Source organism: Schistocerca nitens, chromosome 3, assembly GCF_023898315.1.
Source record: "Schistocerca nitens isolate TAMUIC-IGC-003100 chromosome 3, iqSchNite1.1, whole genome shotgun sequence".
Taxonomy (NCBI): Eukaryota; Metazoa; Arthropoda; class Insecta; order Orthoptera; family Acrididae; genus Schistocerca; species Schistocerca nitens.
In genome coordinates, this window is record NC_064616.1 from 794600794 (window position 1) to 794628235 (window position 27442).

Genomic DNA, 27442 nt, shown 5'->3' on the forward strand with positions numbered 1-27442 from the left:
CTGGGTGTTGTGTGTCCTTCATCATCATTGACGAAAGCAAGTCGCCGAAGTGGCATCAACTAAAAAGAACTTGTGATACGGCGGCCGAACTGCCCCACATGGAGCCTCCCGGCAAACAGTGCCATACGATCATTTCATTTCAACGTGGAGGAGATGGATTGTTCAGACTCCCCTTAAGTGGAACTTACTGGGGTTCAGGACTTGTATGGTTGTGTACAGACTCAGGTTCAGCCACTGTGTATGTCTTTAGGAGAGTCTCTTCAAATCTTCTGACACACTTGTGCTATGTGGATATGTTCTCCACAAAAAGGACGACCTTAGTGAAGAGAGATCTAATGGAGGAGTGGTCATTTTCTTCATGCTCTCCAGCCCTTGCGCACACTGCTCAGTGGGGAGTGGTCAGTGACTTGCACAGCAGTAATCCTTACCTGTCTGGATTCACCTGCCATGCATATTATTGCCCAATATAAAACTGCCATGATGGGCACTCAGTAGAGCGGACTGGAACTTAACAGCTGCCTTGCTGAGTTTGAACACTGTGTCAGTGTCCAGGAATGGGTGGATCAAAACTACTCAAATGATCCACCACACCCATTCCACAGTTTTGTGGACAACTGAAAAGGTCTCCTGTCCCCCAATGGAGGATGACTGCCATTCTGTAATTGGGACTGCACGGATGGCTCTGCGAAGGTTCCAGTGCCAGACAACTGCAGAGAGCCTCCCCACCTTTCCAGTGGCGAGGGCCTAATGTCACCATATTATTTGTGAGAGCAAGAAGAGATCTTGGCAACAGTTCTCTACCACTCTTAACCATTCCACAAAGAGTACCATTGTGTGGGAGGTATCAGGATGATTTCTGGGACAGGATGGAGATGTCCAGTGGCTGCTGTACTGAGGAATGGCACTCTCCAAACCAGCCCATGAGACTTTGCCTGGGCTGTGGCAGCCTATTTTGCAACTTTTACTGCCCCCGCCAGTCAGGACCCAGCTTTCCAGCACCACAGAGTCACTGCTGGGAAGGGCAATTGGAACTTACGATCCACCACTGATAAAGAGTACAACTGCCCCTATTCCATAACCTTTTCCATAACTTACACATAAAAGCAGCTTACTGATGCAGAACTAATATGGAAAAGGAGTTACTACATTCATTAAGCCAGAACACATGTTCCAGAATATTCAGACAAGTAGATTTTGTAGTGATTAGCACATAGAAGTGTGTGCTTTTGAATTAATACTGAAAAATAGTGCACTTTTAATTGTGGCAGTATGTAGATCCCCATTGGGAAATTTTGAAATGTTTGTGAGGAATATGGATTTCTTACCGTGCTATCTGTTAGCAGCAAGCTGTTAATAATGTGGTGACTACATTGTAGCTTTTTTAAATGACTCTGATAGGAAAAATGATCTGGGAACCTTATTTGCATGCTACAATTTGGTCTCAGTAATTAACTTTCCATCACGGGTGGATAAAAACAGTAGGACTCAAAATTGATAATGTTTTCCTTGGTGAAGCTTGAAGCAAGAAAGTATTTACAAGAGATGACTTGAGACGAAATTTATAGTGAAACAAATGCTAACAAAAAATTTAATCTAGTCCATGATATGAATTTATCATTAATTGAAAATAGCTTTCCGCATAAGCTAATCAGAAAGGACACTAAACAGCCATGTAAAAAAACCATGGACCACTAGGGGATTAAAGACTCTTGTGAAACGTAAAGGGAAATGTATCTGTAGGCAAGAAAAAGCAGAGATCCTGCATTAGTTGCACACTACAAAATCTATTCAAAATTACTAGGAAGGTTACTAAAAAAAAAAAGAATAAACAGTTTTCAGAAATCATTGATTCCAGCAACAGACTTAGGCTATATGGAATGTAGTGAAGTGAGAACCAGGATAACCAATGACAGACGAAGACATCATCACTATTGAACTGAATGGAAAGGCTATAAATGGTGAGTCACAGGTAGCAAATGCATTTGAGAATCATTTCTTAAATACAGTGAAAGTATAGGAGCAAACAGTCCAGGAGCAAAATAACAGCAATATGTTGAAAATGTAACTTTCATAAAATTCAGTCAGTTGAATGTGTCACAAAGCTCTCCTCCTGAAATTAAGAAAATTTTACATTCTCTCAAAAAGAAAAGCTTATCTGGTTTTGATGGTGTTTCCAATATAGTGCTAAAAATTTGTTCCCGCGTTGTAAGCCAATCTTACCTGAAATATGAAATGCATCTCTAACTCAAGGCATTTTTCCAGAGAGATGTCCAGTGCTGAGGAATTCAAACAAGATTTCTTAAACCGTGATGATGGAAATGATATGCAATGTACTATTTGGATTCAGGAATTTTGTTAGGTGAAAAACACTAATGAGATTGCATCAAACAATATATTTCCAGCTATAAGCATCAAATGAATAATAGTTCAAGCAAACAAATTAAGGCAACTTCTATTACAAAATGTGTTTCAACAGAGTTCCTCTGAAAGTCAAAATTTGAAGGAATTGAACATTGATTTGTGTGTAGCTCATATATAAGCAGGAATTCCACTCAATAAAGTGAACCATCCAGCCTTTAAGGGCTTTCTTGAAAAATACACAAAGATGTCGGTGCCCCATAAGAGTACTTTGAGAATCTACATGGAGCCTGTTTATGAAGAAACCATACAAAAAATCAAGGAGAAAATGTCTGATTGCGATGTGGGAATTATTTTGGGTGAAACCATAGTACAGTGGGACAATATGTTGTGAACATTTTAGTTTTTCCTTTAGCAGGGGAGAAGGTTAAGCCCATATTGTAAAAAATTTAGCTGCAGAAAGCCAATTCCAGTACAGTAATGCAATCAGTTATGGACTTCTGCCAGAAACGCTGGCCTTCTGGTATCGAGTTCGAAAAACTACTACTTGTGGTTATGAACCAGGCTCTCCACATGGTTTCAGATGGTAACCAATTGAAACCTTTAATTCCTAAGTTGAAGCATGTGACATGCTTTGTTCGTGCCCTTTACAGGATTTGTGAATCCATAACAAATATGAAATTGCAAAGCAGGTCATCTCTGCCCTGAACAAGATTCTACTGAAAACTCAGAGTTGTGTTCTTGCCTACAGGGAAACCACTGGCCTGCCCCTTCCAAATTTGCTGGTCATTACTCGTAGGGGATATTGGATGAGTGTGCGGCTATGTTGTGGGAGAATTTTGACAAAATTAGTGCTGTCTTTGGATCCAGCCTATGCAGGTGCAATTTCGAAGGCACAGCAACTTCTGTTACTGGAGAAAATACATAATTTGCAGAGAGAAGTACATTGTTTCCATAGTTACAAGTACCTGACTGCAGTTATTAAACTATTACAAGAACAAGGTCTGGAAAAGGAATAACAAGGAATATTTTAATTCCATGAGGGAGCAGTTAGATGCCTTTGCCAAAGACAAACTTGAGCGTAGCCTTCAGAAAAATCTAGACATCGAGGAATTCCCTACATATGAGGAGTTGCTATTCCTACTGAATGCAAGGTTTGCCTCATTGGTTTCTGTGGATGTTGAAAGAATCTTTAATATCTACAAAGACATTCAATCTAATAATAGAAACAGACTTACCTTTAAAAATGTAGAGATGCTTAATGTCTTAAGTACAATGCTTTGTTTTTTTTCCTTCTTTTGATGAGTGATAATTTGATGTACTTGTTTGTAATTCAGTAAACTAGAAGAGAAGAAAGAGAAATTGTTTAATTAGTTGAATAAATCAGCACCTTTTGCCCCCTTTTTTTACTTTATTTAAGAATCTTTTTCCATCCTTGTTTCAACTGAAATTTGCACCTAAAAATCCTAACACTGGTTATGATCATACCTGGAACAATAAAAATTCGCACCAATTTTTGCCTTACATAATGTTTGGGCAAATTTTTGTGAACAGGATGTGGAGGCAACCTAAAGAAATCTGATTTAAAAATGACCTGTGGATGGGGCAGAAAGATTCACAATAAGGGGCTTTTGGCAGGAAGAATTGAGAAAATTTGCACATCTGAAAAGGTCATGTTTGAAATGAGTAAAGGGGAACCAGCTGGGACAGAATTTGGAAAACTGAACTTTGTTGCAACTGGAATTGGACACTGAGTAAGGAAAGAAATAGGAGCAAGAGATGGAATAGTTATAGGCAGCCTGATGATAGGAAGAAGTACGTACACACGTACATTTATGTCTAGATGATTCCTCTGCTCTTCTCAATAAAGTGCTTGGCAGAGGGTTCAGTGAACCACCTTCAAGCTGTCTCTCTACAATTCCCCCTCTCGAACACCACGTGGAAAAAAAATAAAGCACTTAAATTTTTCTGTGAGAGCCCTGATTTCTCTTATTTTATCATGAGGATCATTTCTCCCTCTGTAGGTGGGTGCCAACAGAATGTTTTCGCAATCAAAGGAGAAAACTGGTGATTGAAATTTCATGAGAAGATCCCATCGCAACGAAAAAGCCTTTGTTTTAATGATTGCCACTCCAATGCACATATCATGTGTGTGGCACTATCTGCCCTGTTTCACAATAGTACAAAGTGAGCCACCCTTCTTTGAACTTTTTCGGCGTCATCTGTCAGTCCCACCTGATGTGGATTCCACGCTGCACAGCAATACTCCAGAACAGGGCAGACAAGCATGGTGTAAGCAGTCTCTTTAGTAGACCTTTTCCACCTTCCCCAAGTGTTCTGCCAATGAATCACAGTCTTTGGTTTGCTCTACCCACAACATTATCTATGTGTTGTTCCAATTTAGGTTATTTGTAATTGTAATCCTTAAGTATTTAGTTGAATTTACAGCCTTAAGATTTGTGTGACTTATCGCGTAATCAAAATTTAGTGTATTTCTATTAGTACTCATGTGAATAATTTCACACTTTTCTTTATTCAGCGTCAATTGCCGCTTTTCACACCATACAGATATTTTATCTAAATCATTTTTCAATTAGTTTTGGTCATCTGACAACTTTACTACAAGATGGTAAATGACAGCATCATCTGCAAACAATCTAATAGGGCTACTCAGATTGTCTCCTATGTCGTTAATATAGATAATGAACAATAGAGGACCCATAACACTTTGTTGGGGAACTCTAGATTTTACTTCTGTTTTACTTGATGGCTTTCCGTTTATTAATATGAACTATGACCTTTCTGACAGGAAATCACGAATACAGTTGCACAACTGAGGCTATATTCCATAGGCATGCAGTTTGGTTAGAAGACGGTTGTGGAATATTTTGCAGGGAGATAATGAGGGATAAGAATTTTATGTTGGGGGTTATTTGATGAAGATAATATTTAGATTCTAAGTGTAATTGTTGAAGAGAAAATGTGGATTTGGTATCATTAGATTGCAGTGGTAAGTCACAATCAGACTTCGTCTGTGGTACTTGAGAGAAGAATGTGGGCTATGATATAAAAGTTGTGTGAATGGCAACATTAGTAAACTGATTTAGGTGAAATATGTCTGAAGTGGTAGATGTTTATGGGCAGAGATATACATGGAGGTATTGTTGCAATTATTGAAGTTACTTGAATGCAGGCAATATGGCGTGTGGTTAATATGGTTGAAAGGTATTGTGAGCAAGCAATGGTTCCTGTGTTCGGTATTTTAAGTGAAGGTGTTTCTGCTGTGCAGATGCTGATTTATGGGTGGAAGCTGGGAATGACACATTGAATGCAATGAAGAGAAATTATATTGCTAGTTATGAGTGAAGAAGCTGTGCAGGCAAATTTATTTATTGATGGTGATCAGTAATTGAGTTACAATAATGAAATATTTGCAGGGCAAAAAACAGATGTGTATGGTAAGAGAACTTTTTACTTGGATAGTGAAGAGAGTAATTAAAGTGAGGTTGACGATACTAATAATATTGCAGATGGTAATGAGAATAATGAGATACATGTTTTTATGATTAATTAATGGTGGCAACAGATGGTTGTGGGTAGCTGTAACTTAATGAGTTGTTGAATGGAAGTGGTAAGTAAATTTAATGGTTTTGCTGGCATAGTGAAGGTGTAGAGCATGCAAACAGCAACTGTTGTTAGTGAGTTTGGTGGTGAACTAAAGTGGTATATGTGAAGTGAAAAATTTGTTTATGTTTAAAATTTTTGGGGGTCATATTGTCATGGGTGTATTTTGGGTTAAGGTTTTTGGGGTCAATTTTATATATTATGTTTAGTTTAAGATTTTTGGAGGGGAATTATGCTGTGGTGACACGTATATTTTAGAAGGTGTATTTATTGTGGGGTTGCTGGATGTAAGAACTATTCTGTGGGTTAAATTAGTATACTTTGTGTAACTGTGGGAGTTAAGTTATGAACTACAGACCATGAAGAGTGAAGTTGTTCAACACTACATTTTCTAAGTGTTCTGTCAATAAATTAGTCTTTGATTTGCTTTCCCCACAACATTATCTGTGTGATCATTCCAGTTTGAATTATTCGTAGTTGTAATCCCTAAGTATTTAGTTGAGTTTATAGCCTTTAAATTTGCGTGATTTATCATGTAACTCAAATTTAGTGGATGATTTTTAATGCTCATGTGGATGACTTCACATTTTTCATGATTTAGAGTCAACTACCACTTTTTGAACCATACAGATATCTTGTCTAAATAGTTCTGCAATTTGTTTTGATCATCTGATGACATTAAGATAGTAGATAACAGCATCATCTGCAAGCAATCTAAGAAGGCTACTCAGTTTCTCCTAATTTCTTTATGTAGATCAAGAACACAGAGGGCCTATAGCACTCCCTTGGGAACGTCAGATATTACTTCTGTTTTTCTCGATGACTTTTGGTCAGTTATTTTGAACTGTGACCTTTCTGACAGGGAATCATGAATCCAGTCGCACAACTCAGGTGATAATCCATAGGCAGACAATCTGATTAGAAGTCACTTGTGAGGAATGGTATCAAAAGCACTCTGGAAATCTATAAATATTTAATTAGTTTGACATCACCTGTTGGTAGCATTCATTACTTTGAGAGAAAAAAGAGCTAGCCGTGTTTCACAAGAATATTTTCTGAATCCGTGTCAGCGGTTTGTCAATAAATTGTTTTCTTTGAGGGAACTCACACAGTTCGAAAACAGTATATGTTCCAAAATCTCACTACAAACTGAGAGTAGCGATACTGGTCTGTAATTCAGCAGATTACTCCTATTTCCTTTCTTGGGTATTGGTTTGACTTTCCAATTTTTGGGTATGGATATTTTGACTAACTAGCTGTTGTATATGATTGCTAAATATGGAGCTATTGTATCAACATATTCTGAAAGGAACCTGACTGGTATACAATCTGGACTGGAGACCTTGCCTAAGTGATTTAATCTGCTTCACTACTATGAGGATACCTACTTCTAAGTTATTCATGGTAGCAGTTATTCTTTATTCAAATTCTGAAATATTTACTTCGTGTTCTTTTGTGAAGGAATTACAAAAAAATGTGGTTAGTAACTGTTTTAGTGGCACTGTCACCTATAACATCATAATTGTTATCGTGCAGCGAAAGTATTGAGTGTGTCTTTCCACTGGTGTACTTTACATATGACCAGACACTCATTGGATTTTTTGCCAGATTTTGAAACAAGGTTTCGTTGTGGAAAGTAGTTGATGAAGCAGGTTGCATTGAAGTTCGCACTAAATTTCGAGCTTCTGTAAAACTTTGCAAGTCTTGGAGGTTTTGTGTTCTTTTAAATTTGACATGTTTTTTGTTGCTTCTGCAACAGTGTTCTGACCTGTTTTGTGTACCGTGGCAGATCAGTACCACCTCTTAGCAATTTATTTGATATATATTTCTCAATTGCCATTAATACTATTCCTTTGAATTTAAACCACATCTGGTCTACACTTACATTGTCAAATTGGAAGAACTTGAGGCTGCCTCTTGGGAAGGTATCAAGTGAATTTTTACCTACCCTCCTTTTTTTAGATGCATTTTGCAATTATTTTTAGTAGGTTTGGATGTTGAAGTATTAACCCTTGCTACAACCACCTTATGGTCACTAATCCCTGTATCCATCTTGATGCTCCTTATTTGCTCATAATTATTTATTTACATTTTGGAGACATGATTTAAAGGTCTTAATTGTTTAATCACTTGTAGGTGCTATTATCTTCCGTCAGGGGGCTCAGGTTTATTCTGGTAAATTTTCCTATTATTAATTGACCATCATGAACAGAGAGACCACTCAGTAATTTAACTAATGATGATACTGCTCAGTTTCCCTTGGTCTATAAATTTTTTTTCACTTAGGGCACTTGAATTTGAAGTTACTCTGGGAAAAACTACAGCTTCTCTTTCACAACTAAATAGGTGCAGTAAAAGTGAACTGAACTGCTTCTTAGAGGGGCCGACATTCCCTAAAGGTGCCCTATATACTGCTACAATTGAAAGAGTAGAATTAATTACATAACGTTCAATGGCAAACATTTCACAACGTTGCTTCAAACAAGAATCAGGTATTTCAGTTGACCTGCACTTGACAGTTCAGAATGAAAATAACAACTCCTCATCTTTTTCTTTGTTTCCTGCAGGATGGAGACTTCACATTGCAGTCAGGCATTAAGTCTTTCCACCCCTGAGCCGATGTGATGCTTAGTGTGTGAGGAAGCAAGCTGGGATATTTTTACTTCCGCCCTTGTTTTGCTATCTGCCTCTTTAAATTCTTTTTTTTTTTTTAACTAATTACCATTAACATGCATGAATATAATCTTCATTTTCATAAAAGAGAAAGGCTGGCCCTCAGTTTTAAAGAATATAACACCAGATCTAATTTTGTTCTTAGTTTTATGTATGTAATTGATTTTCTAATTTATTTAAACTATTCCTAGTTAGTATGTTTCATTATAGGGCGAGATCAGTGATTGTTTCGTAACTGAAATTCTGTTGTTGACGTATAAACAAATATACGTTTTGTAGTAATTGTAAACCTTTGGAAGACGAAATTCTAGTAATCTTAAAGTATCTATTTGGCTCTATTCGAAAACATGTTAGTAAAGCCAGCCATTAATTAATTCCAAAGTAGTTAACAGTTTTGTCAAAAGTATTGTTTACGTAACTATATTTATTAATTTCATGATTTAAACAAATAATTTGGCTTAACTCTTGTAGTAGAAGTAACTATTAAAAAGAACCAATTTTTTGATGTACTCAGTTAATTTAATGAGTGAAGTTTTAATTGTGATCTCTGTAAATAAAGCTTCAAACAATGTGTAGTTTCAGCACCTATTGTTGTGATGATATATAAGGGCCTGATTTTTGGTCACGAAACAGTCAGTCCACAGCCTACTTTCAAACGGGGAACCTGTGTTGGTTAGAACGACAACAATGCATCAACTAATCAGTGAAATAAGTGTTACACCAATAGGCCGTGTGTTAAAGCAATGACAGTGACTGTTCAATTTATTTGAAAGACTGTGAACTTTGTGGTGAGATTTTTACTGCTCGTAGATCTACTACAGTAGAGTATTGTAGCAGTATGCGGATGTTTGCCTACAAACTATTAATGAGGCTTATGTAAAGTTAAAAAATACTTCACTGGCCATATTAAATGTGTATATGGGGAGTTGTGAAAAGTGAAAGTAAACATCTGTGAAAAGCGACTGTGCACCTGTCGGCTACATTATTTACCATATTCAGTGTCCAAATTACTATCCCCATTTTTCAGCCAGTGTATCGATGCAGTACGTCGACACCGGCGACAACAAATGAACTTTTTTTCATAGAGTTGAGTTCTTTCGCTATTACTGCATTTAAAATGGTACCATATGCTTTTTTTTTTTTCCATGGTGTGTTGACGTGCATGCTGTCATTGGTAAACAAATCTCTAATAAAACTACTTACATGTACAAGTATAGTAAGAGTTTGCAAGTCTTTGCTAATTTTTAGTCATTGTTGAGAGATGGCTTCATTTACACAGGACTACAACCTTGAGGAATGCTTACAACCATGGAGGTATTGAGTGCAGAGAATTTCTCCTCAGGCACTTGTATTACGTTATAATGGACATTGGCCCTATGACAAGGCTGTACAGTTCTTGCATGCAAGCCAGGGACCTCAGTGATAGCAACTACTAGCAAATTGCCAGTTGGTCCCTCTGTCAGGAGTTGCTTTGCTTGTGGATACCAATTGTGATTTTAAAACCCAACAACTGCTTGCAACTTCATTCCTCCACAGTTGTCCTGTTTGTGTCAGGACCCATCGAACGCTAAATTCTTTGTGTGGTGTTATTTACACTTGGCTGCTAGATGGTCTAACTGAGGAAGAAATCAAAACTTACTTCTCTGATCAGGGCATCACTGCAGTGCATCTTTTTCTCGCATTTGATGAAGTAGTGCTTCCAGCAAAGATCAAAACACACCAAAAAGTTATCACGGTCTGACTGTACACTCTGAACCTGGCGCTCTGCTGCCGGTGTCAGAGTTACACTCACACTTGAATGTTGTGTTGAAACCTGGCCAAATGTGTTACTTGTGGTAGGGATGCTCACGAGGGCGATTGTTTGCCTCCTCCTTTCTGCTGTATCAGTTTCATTGGTAACCATGCAGCCTCATCCCGAGAATGTCCCTTGTATCTCGACAAGTGGTCTGTTCAGGAGAGCTGGGTGAAGGAAAAAGTGCCTTACCCTGTCACTCGCAAGTTGTTGTTGGGTCAAAAGCCCTGCATTTTATCATCTGACACTTATAGTACTGTTCTTTCCACACTTTGCTCCACAAAGGACATGGCCATGCAGACTTGTGACCTCAAATTCAGCACCACTCTTGTAAAATCACCCAGTGTTAAGGTAGTATCCTCATCTCCTTCACCTCCAGCTGAACAAGAAGCCACCAAATTTTTGCCTGCGGCAGTGAAATCACCTGTTACACACCTGCAAGCAGGAAAAGACAGAAGGAATACTCCCTCGAAGACTTTTTATGTCCCTCCAGCCAACAAACATCTGAGTCTTCATCTGCCAACCGCAAAGGCTGCAAGAAATCAAACAAAGGATAAAGGTCTTCTCCTTCGCTGATTCTGAAATCCTCATCAATGGTGTGTGCATGTGATAAGGTCACCTGACTAACCTCCATTTTTGCCAGTGCGCACCGCTAATAATTTTTCTGTTCTGGAATCCACAGACCTATCGAGGGAGAATGCCAACATCTTTGTACATATTATGGAGCAGAATCCCTAGTCTGTGCACACTGTAGCAGTGAGTCTTGGAAAGTTGGCACTTGGCAGCTGCTGAGATGAAAGCCCTTATTTTTTTCCCTCCTCCCCTTTCCCCGTCATGACTCTCCTCCAGTGGAACGCTCAGGGCATTAGATTCAACAAGGAGGAATTACGGCTCATCTTGGAATCGCAGTGTTCACTTTTCTACCTCCAGGAAACAAATTGCGTCCTCATGACCACTTCGATCACTTGCATTTCTTTCCGGTCTACTTTGACCTTCCCCTGAGGACAGCATTCCATCTCACAGGGGAGTCATGCTGCTCATCCAGAATGAGATTAATACTCAAACCATCTTGCTGAACACACGACTGTAGCTGTTGCGGTCCGCATTTTTCTTCCTTGCTTCACCCTTTCTCTTTCTACCATCTACATCCCTCCGTCACTCGGTATTACCAAAGCAGACTTGCTCCAGCTTGGTGTGCAACTCCCTCATCCCTTTTTGCTGCTCAGTGACTTTTAATGTGCACTATCCCCTTTGGGGCTTTCCTAGAACCTGTCAGAGAGGAGCCTTCTTTGCTGACCATCTCAATCAACTCAACCTCATCTGCCTTAACACTGGAGCACCCATGTCACTTTCAGACTTCACACACACCTAATACCATTTAGACCTCGCGTTGTCCACTTCCCACCTTGTGCATCATCTCGAGTGGCCTGTTCTCTCTCACATGTACTTCAGCGACCATTTCTCATGTGCTATCCATTAGTTGACTCCTACCCCACCTATGTGTAAAGCCAGTTGGCAGCTTTCTAAAGTCAACTGGAGGCTTTACTACTGCATGGCGACCTTCCATGAACCTTTCCCCAGTTGTGATGGCCAGAGAACCTCACAAACATTATCATTACCAACGCTGAACATTCCATTCCTTGCACTTCACCTTTACCATGCTGTGTCCTGGTCCCTTGGTGCAGTGAGGCATGTTGTGATGCAATTAGCATGCAGAGATGTGCTCTTCACATTTTTCACTGTCGTCCTGTGATGGTGAACTGCATTTGTTATAAACAGTTGCGTGCGCCATGTCCTAGCATTCTTTGGGATAGCAGAAAAGCTAGCTGGATTTCATTTACTAGTTCTTTCAACAGTTCCACTCCATCTTCTGTCATGTGGGCCAACCTCCGACGGCTCTCTAGGACCAAGGTCCCTTCCCCACTTTCTGGCCTGACCATAGCAGATGATATCGTCGTGGACCCTACTGCTATCTTCAACACCTTGGCACGCTATTTTGTGGAGATTTCAAGCTCCACCCACTATCATCCTGCCTTTCTCCATTGGAAATGAGTGGAGGAGGCTCGGGTGATACCCTTCTCCTCTCAGAATTGTGGAAGCTACAATGCCGCCTTTGCTATGCCAGAGCTAGATCATGCTGTCATGTCGTCCTGATCTTCCGCCCCAGGGCTGGGTAATGTTCACATTTAGATGTTGCAGCACAATTCTCTTGCAGGCAAGCATGTTCTTATTCGTATGTACAATCGCATCTTGGAGGATGGCACATTATCCAGATGCTGGCATGAAGCCACTGTCATACCAATACCTAATCTTGGTAAAGACAAACACCTTCCTTCTAGCTACCACACCAATTCTCTCTGCTGTGTTTGTAAGGTAATGGAACGTATGATTCATGCTTGGCTGGAATGGCGGCTCAAGTGTTGCAATCAACTAACCAAAGCTCAATGTATGCTGTTCTGCAGTTGACCATATCGTCACTTTGTCAACCCATGTCATGAACAGTTTTCTGTGGAACTACCAGACTGTGGCCATATTTTTTGGTTTGGGGGACGCCTGTGACACCTGCTGGAGGACTGGTATCCTCTGTACTCTGCACATGGAGCTTCTGAGGCTGTCTGCTCTGTTTCCTTCAGGAATTTTTAGAAGGTAGTTTCTAAGGTACATGTGGGTTCCGCCTTGTCGGACAAGTTTATCCAGGGAAACAGGGTGCCTCAGGCCACTGTCCTCAGCATCATCCTCTTTGATATTGCCATTAACCTCATAAAGGCTGGGCATCTCCAGCTTCCTTTTGGTTAACGATTTTGCCATCTATTGAAGTTCTCCATGGACTTGTCTCATTGAGCGGCATCTTCAGCAATGTATCGATCATCTTCACTCATGGAGCATCGACAATGGCTTTTGTTCTTCCACTGACTAAACTGTTTGTATGAATTTCTAGCAGTGCAATGGGTTTCTTCCACTGTCTTGGGCCTGTTGCTCTTCAGTTTGATGAAACTACGAATGTCCTGGGGATTATGCTTGATATGAAACTTTCTTCGCCCTCCCACATATCTTCCCTGGTCGCCAACTGTACCCAGTCCCCAGTGTTCTACATGTCCTCAGCGGTACTTCCCGGGGAGCGGGTCGGACCACCCTCCTCCCTTCATACCAATCCCTTGTCTGTTCGAAACTAGACTGTGTGTTTCGTTTATGCATCTGCATATCTGTCCACCATTGTGCCATCCGTTTGGCCACTGGCACCTTTTACAATAGCCTGGATGAGAGTCTCTGTGCAGAAACTGCTGAACTACCGCTGTCATACTGATGTGATGGCCTCCTCAGCAGATACACGTACCGTTTGTCTGCCATGCCTGGCCACCCATCCTATGCCTCCTTCGATGGCTCCTTTGACTGCCAGTATGGGGCACATTCCTCTTCTCTGTTGCCTCTTGGAGTTCGTGTTCAGCTATTGCTCCGGCTTCATGGTACCTGCTACTTTCCCAATGGGTGTGAACCCTTCACCACCTTGGCTTCGTGCAGAGGCCTGTGTTCACCTTGGACTTAATTCGCTTCCTATGGACATTACTCCATATTCAGTCTATTGCTGTAAGTTTCTTGACCTTCACATAGAACTTAGTGATATTACCTATGTGTATACTGATGGGTCTTGGACTGACTGTGGTGTCAGGTGTGCTTTCATCATTGGCACCAACCATTTTCAGTATCTGCTTCCAGAACACTGCTCAGTATTTGCAGTGGAGCTCTTCGCCCTGTATCAGGCCACGCAGTACATCTGGCGACACAGGCTTTTCAATTGTCATCTGCTCCAATCCTCTCGGTGCCTTCAGAGCCTGTGTGTGCCGTACGCAGTCCATCCCTTAGTGCAATGGGTACAAGAAAGCTTCCACTTGCTCACTCTTGAGAGAGCCACTGTGACGTTTATGTGGCTCTCTGGCCGCGTCACACTGACAGGAAACGAGGATGCTGACACTGTTTCCAAGGCTGCAGTTCTCCTTTCGTGGCCAGCTACTTCTTCCATTCCTTCTGACGATCTCTGTGTTGCCATCTGTCAGCCAGTGATGTCACTTTGGCGTAGCCACTGGTTTTCCCTTCACGGGAACAAGCTCTGAGGAACTAAACCTCTCCCAGCTGTTTGGCCGACCTCCTCTGGGCTCGAGGAGATAGTCTTAACTAGGTTGCATATTGGGAACTGTCATTTTTAGCCATCGCCATTTGCTAAGTGGTGATCCCCCATCCCCCACCACATTGTGCTCATTGTCATCAACCTTTGGCAGTTCACAATTTCATGACCGAATGCCCTTTTTTAACCACTTACATTCTAATTTATGTTTACCATTTGAGTTATCTACCCTTACAGCGAATGACGTGGGGGGGCTGTTGACCGCGTTTTATGTTTTATCCATCGTAGCAATATAGCAAAGAACATTTAATCTCTAGTTCAGGACCTCCGCTGTCTGTACAAAGTATTTTCAGGACCTTGATCCAAGAGGAAGCCCTTGTTTTTCACTGCCTTTCCTTCTGTTGATTGGGCTTAACATGTAATTGCTTTTAACTCCTTTTTTGTTTTAGTGTTCTAAGGTTCTGACATGGGTGCATATAACTTTAGTTGTTTTTGCGTCCTAAAACAAAACAAAACAAAACAAACTGACCTCCAGTCCCTCATTAAAACCTCAGGCTCCTCACATGGACTAACACCTCAATCCATAGAACTTCTTAACCGACTCAAACCACACAGCTTCACCTTTTACCTTCTTCCTCAGATTCACAAATTCTATCACCCTGTCCATCCTATAGTTGCTGGCTTCAAAGCACCCACCAAATGTATACCTGCCTTAGCTGATAAATACCTGCAACCCATAGTACAAAGATTTTGCTCCTATATTAAAGACACCAACAATTTCCTGGATTGTCTGAAATCTGTGCCCATTCCATTCCCACCAAACATTTTGCTTGCCGCCATTGATGTCACTTCCGTCTCTACCAATGTCTCTCACGTAGGTGGTCTGTCTGCTGCTGAACATTTCCTCAGTCAGTGCCCACCTGATTCTGAACATATGACATCCTTCGTGCTCACCTTAATCAACTTTATACTTCGCAACAACTGTTTCACCTTTGAGAAGCAGACATACAAACAGATCAGGGCTACATCCATGGGACCGAGGATGACTCCTTTCCAAGCCGGCCTTTTCATGGGTCACTTGCAAGGGGCTTTCCTGGGATCCATAAGCCTTCAGCCCCTGGTTTGGTTTAGATACATTGATGACGTCTTTGCCATATGGACTCATGGTGAAGCTGACCTGTTAAAATTACTGGCGTTTCTAATTACATTCTTACAATTAAATTTCACATGGCCCTATTCCAAATTTTCTGCCATTTTCCTTGATTTTGATCTCATCCTCTTCAAAGGCCAGCTAGACACTTCTGTCCACATTAAACCTACTAGCAAACAACAGTACTTAGATTTTGACAGTTGCCATATTGTCCATGTCAGATGATCCTTCCCATACAGTCTTGGCATTTGTGGCAAATGTATTTGTTCAGATGCAGACCCTTTACAGCAATACGCCACCATTCTCACCTCACCTTCACTGGGTGTAATTATCCCACCAGCCTAGTGCAAAAACAGATTTCCGGGGAGCACACCATTTGTCCCTGAGTATTATTCTGGTCCTGACTGTGTTAATCAGCTATTTCAACAAAGCTATGACTTTCTAAAATCATGCCGTGAAATAATGTACATTCTGTCTGAGATTTTGTCCACCACACCTGGAATGGCTTTTTGTCACTCTGCCAATCTCGGCAGTACCCTTGTTAGACCCTATGCTCCTTTTGTACCCATCTCCCTACCCTATTCCTCCAACCCCTGTGACCATCCCTGCTGCAAGACTTGCCCTGTTCACCCTCCTACCACCACCTATAACAGCCCTGTAACTAGCAAAAGGGAGAGCCATTTGTGAAACGACAGATGTCATATGCCAACTGGTACGTAAACACTGTCCAGCCTTTTAAATCAGCATGACTAGCACCAAGTAATCAGTTAGGATGACTGGGCATAGGCAGGGAGTATGTACCGGCAGCACACAATATTCTGTTGCAGAGAATGCTCAACATGACCTCGGTGCCTGTTTCACTACACTCGCCATATGGATTCTTCCCTCAGACACTAGTTTCTCAGAACTCCACATGTGGAAACTAGCAGAACTAGCACTACAACATGTCCTTGGTTATTGTCACCCACCCAGACTTTAATTTACTTTAATTTCTTCTGACTTAGCATTTCTTCTTTCTTCACTCCATTTTAGTTATCTACATCTTTTATTTTCAGATGTATCTGTTTTTTGCTGTCCCGCTTCCACCTTCATTACATACAATACACTTAGGTTTTTTATTCTTACTAACTTGTGCACAATGTTTTAGATGTAATATCTGTCTTGCATATTACCCTGTCTTCTACCTTTAAGCTCTCAGGTTTTCAAATCTTGTCCAGTGCAGTCCTCAACAATCAGTCTTTCTGCCACATCCTGTCTAGTAAATCTCTTCTGACCCAGAGTTCTGGGAGACTTTTCCAAACTGTACCCCTTTTTCTGCTTCTCCTGCTGCCACTTGGAGAATAGATTTTTGTTACCTATCCAATGACATTATATGGTCAAAAATTATTTTTGTTGTTTTGTTAGTGTAATGTATCACATGAGGTTTACATGGCGGTTCCTCTAGCATATGTCACTACTAATGTTTTAGTGTGGGTATTTAACATGTTATTTTTGTGATGTCTTTTTTCAGAAACCATCAAGTACAATACAATTTTTTGATAGAAATGGATTATATGTGCTACATGGAAAGGATGCTGTATTTGCTGCAAAAGAGATCTACAAGTCAGATGTGAGATACCTACAATCAGGTATGTGTTGAGGCTAAGTTTATAATGATGAAAATTACAAAAAAGAATCACAATACAATTTGTGTCCAAGTCAATGTATGTGGATCCTTTAATACTTCAGGAGAGATATATATTGTTGCATGCTATGTTATCATAACTTTGTAAGATGGTACAAAAGGCAGGTTTGTTAGTTTGCAGAAGGCTGAGTGAAAATCATTGTGTGACGAAAATCATATTGTGTGACTATAATGAATTAAGTCAGTCTCATCCCCCATGATGAGTTTTTCCAGAACAGAATTGTCTGCATTTTGTATTTCAGTCAAGTCGCACCAGATGGCCACATGTCGTTTAGGAGTCGAGGTATACAGGACAAACTTTGTACACAGTTATATCTTCTTCAAAACATTCAGGAGAATGTCTTAAACAGTTAATTAAGAGATGTTCCACCACCTGTTGAAGCCTTTTCAAAGGAAACATAATATGACTCCATAGGCTCGTAAGCCGCATTCTCAGTTAAAGTTCCATAAAACAAATAATCTAATTCATCCAGTTGTGAACATTATTAGCTGTGGGTACTGTGAACAGCCAGATTTCTTGATGGAAAGAGTAAAAAATGAGACTTTTTCAAAATAAATATTCAGTGGCTAATAGTAAAATCTTGGTAAATTAAATTAAAAATCTGCAATGTAACCAAGAAACAAAATTAATATCTTTTGACATTACTAATTTGTACAAATAACTGTAGAAATTGTGGAGAAATACCTGCTCGCTTATGGAAAAAACATGTAATAGATAAACAAATTAAAGATATTACACAGTTACTAAAAGTGATAGCTAAACGCAATTATTTTGAATTTAATGGAAAACTGTTTCAACAGCCAGATGGCCTCACAATGGGTTATTCGTCAGTGTGCATTCTAACAGACGTTTTATAAATCCACTAGGAGAATTTTTTTTAGAAATTATGCTTCTACAGAATTAGGCATTCAGTCCTACTTTTAAGGTATGTGGGTCATATTTTGATTATATAGAACTTATGATGGAGTAGACCAACTCTTGGACATTTTTAATGATCATAATGAGAAAATTAATTTCATTTCTCAGTTGCAAAATGAAAATTGTGAGCTAGATATTTTGGATTTCATTTCAACCACAATAGATGACAGAATAACTTCCAATATTTTTTATAAAGCAACAAGCACCAACCAAATTGTACCAGCTGATTCAGCACATTATCAGTCCCACAAGACAGCTTTCTTCGATTCAGCTATTTATCGCACTGTAGTGATGGCTTTATCACCAGCTAACCTTAAGAAAAAGAAATTAATTTAATTAAAACAGTAGCTTGTAATAATGGTTATGAATCCTGAATAGCAGAAGAAATTTTTGAAGCAAAAGCTAATAAGTCAGTACTCCAGGTAAATGTCAAAATACTGGTGACAATAAAAGAAAACTTATTTCAATACCTTACTTAGGTAACATATCATATAGCATTCAACATCTGTTGGTTAAGAAATATGGATGCTAAGCTGCATTCTCCACAAATAACAGGCAACAAAAACATGTAACCTATAATTTAAAAATTTCAAATGAACCATTAAGTAGCTCAGGAGTTCGAAAACTTGTTTACAGTACGTGTCCTGTGTTTTATATCTGACAGGCCAGTAGGGTCTTTAACATAAGATACAAGGAACACCTGTTAGGGAAGAAGTGTAGTAGTGTTACTAATTCCACTTTAGCAGAGCATTTATTAATATTAGGACACAATCCAAGAGAAGTAGATGAAATGACATTTCTACATGAAGAGAAGAAAGGGTGAGAGCTTGATGTCTTTGAAGAACTTGAACTCTTGAGACATATGATCAACAATAATGGCCTCATATTAAGTGAACAACTATAGTTGAGAAACAAAAGTTTCTATAATTCTTTTAAGCCACTGCTCGCAACTGTATAATGTTTTGGCTCATGTTCTTTTCACTTCCATTTAGGAAATGTTGGTTTCACTTTACTTAGAGGACTCCATATTTCATTACTGATAACATGCCAGGTGGCACTGTATTCTGGTTGTGCAAGTATCTGTATAAAAAATTTCTGTTTTGCACACTATCTTATATGTTTGTTTTTGGCATTTGTAATATCTTATGGGAGTCATGCTGTAATGTGTTCTTTGTTACACTTGAGCATATATTCTTGCAATCAGTCATTTTATTCATTTTGTTTAAAGAAATGTTATTTTATTTGTTCTATATTCTCTTTTACAATGTCCTTGCCTGTACACTGTGAACAATTTCTTTTATTTGAAACACTTAAATGCATACTATACTGATGTATTACTGCTTCAATTATGTATTGCATACAGCTGAGCATTTATCATACCACTAGCACTAGGCACGTGGTACGTACTGAGCTATGTTTACGTGGCATTGTAACTATTTGCCACACATTTGGTTCAATGTGTGTTCTTATAACAAGCTGTATCTGTGGAGTAACTCTTGCTGTTGTTCGTGGCGGGCTTCATCTATGATTAATGTTATTTGACTGTTTTAGCTCATAATGTGTGCTCATAATTTAACGTAATGTAAATTACGCAAGTGCCAATTTTATTCCTTGTATTTCAGTTCACTGTTGTAATGTTTTGGTTATTTTAGATATTTATTGTGTAATATGTTTAAAACATTATAAGGGACTTTTTATGCCTTCTGAAGAAGATACTTAGTGGTACTGAAACTTGGTCAATGCTTACTACAATGAACTTTCTGTAGTTGGTTGGCTGTATATATCATTTATTGACAGTTTATATATGGTTGCTGCTGTCGTAGTAGAAGTACTGCAATTATTAACTTCATTAGTTCATAGTCAGTATTTACTCACATTGCCAAACCCTTGTCATATTAAAACAGTTATTTCTTAAATAACTATAAGGTAAAAGTCTTATTTCTTGCATAACTATGATGTAATATAGGTACTGTTTGTGTGAAACCCTGCTTTCATTAGCTGTTCTATGCATGACTTATCTGTTGCCCAATTACATACCACGGTTCCAATGGATCAATTGTCTAATAAGATATTTTGAAATAAAAAAAGTACTTTGTGGATGTTATGCATGAATATTTTGTTTTTAAGATTTATCAGTATAAATAAGACAGCTGAGATCATTTTAGCAGTGTTGTTAACATAAAAAGTGTTTTTCAATCCTGAATAATTATCTTTGAATAAATCACGTCAGGAAAATTGAAACGTAAGCTATCAATATTATTTATCACAAGCTGTTCACAAATTGCTGAGTATGTTATGACAAAGAACAAATCATTGAACAAAAAAGCATCACACTAATTATTACAATTATTGCACACCACACTGCTATGGTCCTGGCATGCATGTTTTGTGTACTAACAGTGCACTTTGTTTTTCTATTCTTTGAAGCAGAGCACAATGAGCATCTCCCCTTTCAATGACCCACTGTGTTGTTGCTGTTACTACTGCTGTTTTGTGTTTGAGGGTTAGTAATGAACTACTCAACATCAGGGTGTATGGATTTCTGTTGAAAGGAATTAAAAGAGCCGCTGGTTAATGGCTGGATCAACTTCATTGACATTTCCATGTTGAAAAGTTTCCTCTTCTGCCAAAGCCCTTGGTGATATGTGGGATGTTGTGTTGAGTGAAGAATAAAGGCAAAAAAAAAAATGACTGTATGCATCCATTACGTTGCACCAGATAGACATGGATCAGCGTTTAGTTTTTGTTTTGCTTGCATAATTGCACGCTAGCTGATCCACACCATCCTTCGTTTGGTTATAAAATTTAACAATATAGGAACATTGCAAACTTGCTTTTCTTTTGTGAAATACCAACTAACTACCGTTGCTCCTTTCATAAATGGAAATAGACTTTATCCCTTTCAGGGGAAGTGGTTCCATTTGTAACCACCTACAATTTTCTCATTTTGTGGCAAAAGGGCAGTGGCTACATTTGGGGACACCATTCAGCAGCCTAGTTGGTGCTGCCCTCTAGCGGCTGTCACTGGAAAATGCAGAATACGGTTCTGTTTACATTAATACTATATGTACTGCAATAATAACCAAAATAACGCATTTATTTCCGTGAATTGTGGTGGTTCCATTTGAAACCACTGCTTCTGTAACGGCAGCATTAGTAGGTGTGACAATTTTCTTTTTTCCAGTTTCACGTGATGTATTCTCACATGTTTAAACAGCTTGTGAGACTTCTATTACTCCTAACAAACACAAATATCATACTCGTGAACTTCAGCCACAGATACGACCTGCCTGAATACTCACCCATAAACAAAGAAATTCGTAGAATAAATAATAAACTTAAGAGCACGTGTAAGATGTTCAGTAATGTGGAACTAATAGATGTCAGCTCACTTGACAGAACATGCTTCACCAGACATGGACTTCACTTGAATCGTAAAGGAAAGTGCAAATTAGGAAAACTGATAAGTGAACTAATTAAAAGTAAGTCCCAAAAGACAGTCAGAGAACTAGGGTGGTATGAACCATGTGTGAGACCAACAGCAGCAGCCCCTTCAACAGAGGACAACAGCAGTGCACCAGCTAGAACTGTGGATACAGCCACATCTACAGCCACGAGGAACGATAGAGCTGCCATTTGCTTATCTACCAGCAGTAAGAGTGTGAGTAGCTGCAGTGAAGATTTTTTATGGACTATCATCCCCCAGCCAGTGCCACAAAAACTGTAAATATAGAAGCGTCTAATTCTTTGCCTATCCTTCTCAAAAACAGAACTTTAATTATGCACCTAAATGTACAATCAATCAAAAACAAAGTAGATGAAATTGATGTGTTCCTAAGTTTAAACCCATGTCATGTTTTCTGTGTAAATGAACACTGGCTCACACCAGCTGAAATTGCCCTGTATACCCCAGAAGGATTTGAATTAGTAAGCTCATATTGTAGAACCAAAAGTAGTCATGGAGGAGTCGCTATTTTTATAAAGGGAAACTCTAACATTGAATATGTAGCACAAAAAGTCGACCATTTTTGCAAAGAGCAACTTTTTGAAATTGCTGCATTATTGCTTCCCAAACTTAAATTAGTGATCATCTCTATTTATCGCACTCCTAGCTCTGATATTCATCAGTTTATTGACCAAATGGAGACTTTAAATAAGTACCTGCTGGTAAAATACAGACACCACAAGATAGCATACATTGGTGACATTAATATAGACATTCGACTAAAAACACCAACTGTCACACACTTTCAAAACATGTTAAGGTCTAACAACTTGTACTGTATGAATAACAAGCCAACCAGATTAGATGCCTGCCTAGATAACATAATCTCCAATTTGACAAAAGACGAGTGTCAGTACGGAGTGATAAATCCAGTTTTATCTGACCATGACAGCCTATGGCTAATGGTCAACTGTGAAAACTATCCTACTCAGCAACCTGAACACATTAAGAGGATCAGATTATTATATCCTGACAACATTACAAAGTTAAGGCAAAAATTATCAGAAGTTGAGTGGGACAGAGTATATAATTGTAATAACAACGGTAATGCTTTTAACTTATTCATGAACATACTAACAAGCTTAGTTCAAAACTGTTGCCTACAAATAATCAAAAAGATGAAAACAGATGGTGCACCAAATAGAAAAAAGCACAACTGGTTCACTCCTGAACTGCATGACTTGAGAAACACACTTATTGCCCTACATAAAATGGCTAAAACTGGTAACCTAGAATCGAAGCAGAGGTATAAAGAAGCCAGGAAGAATTATAGAACTGAAATACAGACGACAAAGCAGAGAGCCAATGATGCTTTCATTGAAAACTCCAGCAACAAATGCAAAGCAGCCTGGCAGGTAATAAACAAAATAGCAGGGAAGCATAAAAACAGACAAGAAATTCCAATAGTGCCAGGAAAATTAAATGAATTTTTTGTTAACAGTACTAAGTTGGAAGCTACTGCTACCTCTGCACCAGATGATGCAACTTCTGAAAGTTTTACCTACAACATTCCTGACCTTAATAACTTATCCTTTAAATGGAAACAGGTGACCTGCCAAACTGTATACAAAGTCGTCACAAACCTACATGGCTCATACAGTGAAGATCTCTATGGCATCTCCAACACCATCTTGAAACAAATAATTGACATTATTGTTGCCCCTCTTACCTTTCTGATCAATAGTACTTTTACAGCTGGAAAATTTCCTGAGGTCCTGAAGGCTACTAGTGTTATCCCAATCTATAAAAAAGGAGAGAAAAAAACAAACCTGAAAGTTACCGTCCAATATCCCTCATACCTACCTATATTATCCAAGATAATAGAATGCTGCATTAAAACACAACTTTGCAACTACTTTGCTGAACAAAATCTTTTTTCCTCCTCGCTCTTTGGTTTTAGGCCAGGATTGTCTACAATAAATGCAGTAGAAACTCTTGTGACAGACATACTTGATGGCTTCGAGAACAATTCCATCACTTGTGCTGTACTACTAGATCTGAGTAAAGCATTTGATACTGTATCCCATGAAATACTAATAAATAAAATAGAGTGCTTTGGTGTAAAAAATAACGAACTGGCGTTAATCAGATCATACTTGACAAACAGAACTCAGGTAGTTATAGTAAATAGCCAGCAATCAAATGCCCTACCAGTTGTAAGAGGCGTGCCACAAGGCTCAGTGCTTCGACCTTTTCTCTTCCTGGTATACATGAATGACTTGCCTACTTTCATGCTTCACAAGTCAATAATATATGCTGACGACACAACCCTGATTACCTCAGATAACAAATTGGAGGAAGTGAAGAAACAAACAAAAGCAATGCTTGAAAAGTCTGCCATATGGCTCCACAGTAACAAGCTGATACTCAACAGCAGCAAGACGGAAACTATGTATTTCTTCTTGCACAATCTACAGGAAAAATTAAATGAGTCTGACTCTGTAAGACTTCTAGGAATCCACCTGGACCCGAAATTAACATGGAACACCCACACGGAACTGTTATGTACCAGACTTTCTAGAGTAGTCTTTTTGTTAAGGAAACTAAAAACAGTAGTTAGCAGAAAACAACTTTTATCTTCTTATTATGCGTTCTTTGAATCTCATTTACAGTACGGAATAAAATTATGGGGCAACTCAACTGGTGCTCAGAAAGTGTTCATGTGTCAGAAGAAAGCAATTAGAGCAATTACAGGTATTAAAAGCCAAGAATCATGTCGAAAGCACTTTAAGGAACTTAACATCTTAACATTACCTTCTCTGTATATAAAAACGTCTCTTCTTTCCATAAAAAAACAAATACATACCTTACCGTCCAGAACAGATGTTCATTCAAATGATACCAGATATAAAAACAATCTTAATGTAGACTTTACTAGGCTATCTAAGGTCCAAAGTAGCTTTCAGCAAACAGGATTAAAATTATATAACAAGTTACCACAATCACTGAAAGACCTACAAGGTGATGCCTTCAAGAAGCAGCTGCACAAATTGTTAGCTGATAAGTGTATCTATGATGTAAAGGAATTAGAATGTAGTAGAGAGTGAGAGTAACTATGATGTCAAGGAATTGGAATGTAGTAGAGAGTAACTATGATGATATGGAATTATAATGTAGAGAATAACTCTTTATCCTCATGTAATGTAATCTGAATGTACATAGTTTCCCAATTTTAGATTCACTATCAAATGTAATGTCAAAACTGTCTATTTCAACAAATGTTGGCTAATGACAAGTAATAAATAAATAAATAAATAAATAAAAGACTAAAGGATGAGAAAATTCTGGAGTGCCTTTTCGCAAATATTCCTTCAGATCCCGACTCACAGATTGACACTAGCAGTGACAGTGAAAATGATGTGCTAGCTGAAGACAGTGATCCGGATTTGCGAGTGAAAACACCTGTTTTATCTCAAATTATTTCGGAAAGTGAGTGTGAGGACCATTTTGACAATGACAGTGATGATAGTTTCAGCACTAATGATGATTTGCCACTGTCTACCTTTGTAAATTTTTCATGTTTTTTTTTTTTTTTTTTTTTTTTTTTTTTTGACACTATGTTAGAACACACAGTTTTCCAGTGTAACCTGTGCACAACACAGAAAGGTGGCAATTACAGGCCTCTTTCTAAATCAGAACTAAAAGTATTTTTGGCTATAAACATTCTAATGGGAATCAAGAAACCTTGTTATTATCGTGATTGTTGGTCATCCCATAAGGAACTTCGAGATGAGTACATTTCCTCATTAATGTCGGTAAAAAGGTTCAGCTGGATTTTAACACATATTCACATCAATGACAACGCTGTTATGCCTTCAAAGGAGAGCAGAAATTGACAAATTCTATAAAATCCATCCACTAATCAATCAGATACTGATAAACTTCAAAGAATTCTATCCACCTACTAAGGAGCAAGCTATAGATGAATGCATGGTGAAGTTCAAAGGACGAACCGCATTCAAACAATATATGCCCCAAAAGCCAATCAAGAGGGGATACAAAATCTGGGTCAGAGCTGATAAGCTTGGATATATTTGTGATTTCCAGAAATATACTGGAAAAGTTGAAGGCATAGTGGAAAAATCCTTAGGAGAGAGAATTGTGAGAGATATATGTAAAGGCTTGGAAGGAAAGGGATACCACATATACTTTGACAATTTTTTTACCAGTGTCTCACTTTTACAGAAGCTAAAAGATGGCGGACTTTTTGCCTGTAGGACAATTAGATCACACAGAAAAGGACTTCCTACGCTAAAAACAGACAAAGAGTTGCAAAGGGGAGAGTTTGACTGGTCAGTTCGTTCTGATGGCATTGCCTGCATCAAATGGAAAGACAAACATGTAGTCATGTTGCTGTCTACAAGTGATTCGCCTGTATGTGTTGAAGAAGTCAGCTGTAAAGAAAAGGATGGAAAAATAACAAAGGTACCTTGCCCAAAAATAGTGAAAGCATATAATGCAAATATGGGATGTGTCGATAAGGCAGATATGACGAACAGTTTTTATGCAATAGACAGGAAATCACGAAGGTGGTGGCTAAGATTATTTTGGTATATAGTTGATATTTCTATTGGAAATGCATTTATTCTGTTTCAATTATGTAATCCAACAGTGAAGCAAGTGCTACAGGATTTTCGAAGATGTTTTGCCACAGGCCTGGTAGGCAGTAATATCTTCAAAGATAGTCCTGGCCATCCCAGTACACTGTCAGAACCATCTGCAAAAAAATTCATAACTGTTGTTCCCCATGAGAAACATATATCGGAAGCAAAACATCTGCCAAAACATGGGAACTCAAGGTGCTGTGTGAACTGCAGCACAAAGAAAGAACCCCACAGAAGCAGATGGACATGTAGTCACTGCCAGGTAGCCTTATGCTTATCTGCAGAAAGGAATTGCTTTTTACCGTATCATCAAAAGTGATGACATTTAGCGGGCAGTGGCTCCATTTGAAACCACCCTGTATGTGTTCAGTTTATGTATATTTCATTTAATTTTTACATTTTTCTGTCTCACTGTATGAAAATTAATAAAATAAAAACAAGGAAAAATTAAAAATTGATAATTTTTTTTTTTTTTGTTTTGCCCCTGAAAGGGTTAATTGACATGTCTTCTACCATTGTCTTCATCTCTTCTGGAATTTCTCTTCTATTCATCCTCATTGTTCCCACAAGAGTTAGGTTTTTACTCAAGAGATTGAGTGCCAGTGGCAAACTTGTAAAATAATCATCTACTGTAACATTTCTGGGTGTACCAGCAGCATTTGCCTACAAGGGTCTTCACTATGGTAAGGCCCAAATTTTATTCACCGTGTAGCAAACCCCAACATTTCTATACTGCTTCATGCACTCATAACCATCTATTGCAATATTTCAACCTCTTATACTACGCAAGTGTATGCTATCTTGACAGATGAACAAGGTTGCAAGTTGTAACAATGCATTTCCCACAATCAGAACAATACAAACGTGTGCCAATGATGCATTCACAGAATTCCAAGAAACAGTAATTGATTACAACTCAATCTAATATAATATAATGACACTACAGTATAAACTGCAGTGTCCATTGAGCCTAGGTTATGTAAATGTGTAGTATAAAGAAGATAATATAAGAG

At 38.7% G+C, this 27442-nt stretch overlaps 1 protein-coding gene across 1 annotated transcript in view; it reads left to right on the top strand.

Moving 5' to 3' along the window:
• LOC126248813 (DNA mismatch repair protein Msh2) overlaps positions 1-27442 on the top strand; it is a 244481-nt gene that overhangs the window by 42890 nt on the left and 174149 nt on the right. The window contains exon 3 of the mRNA XM_049950222.1: positions 17228-17345. Within this exon, the coding sequence (XP_049806179.1) occupies positions 17228-17345 (118 nt within the window). The remainder of the gene's footprint in view (positions 1-17227; positions 17346-27442) is intronic.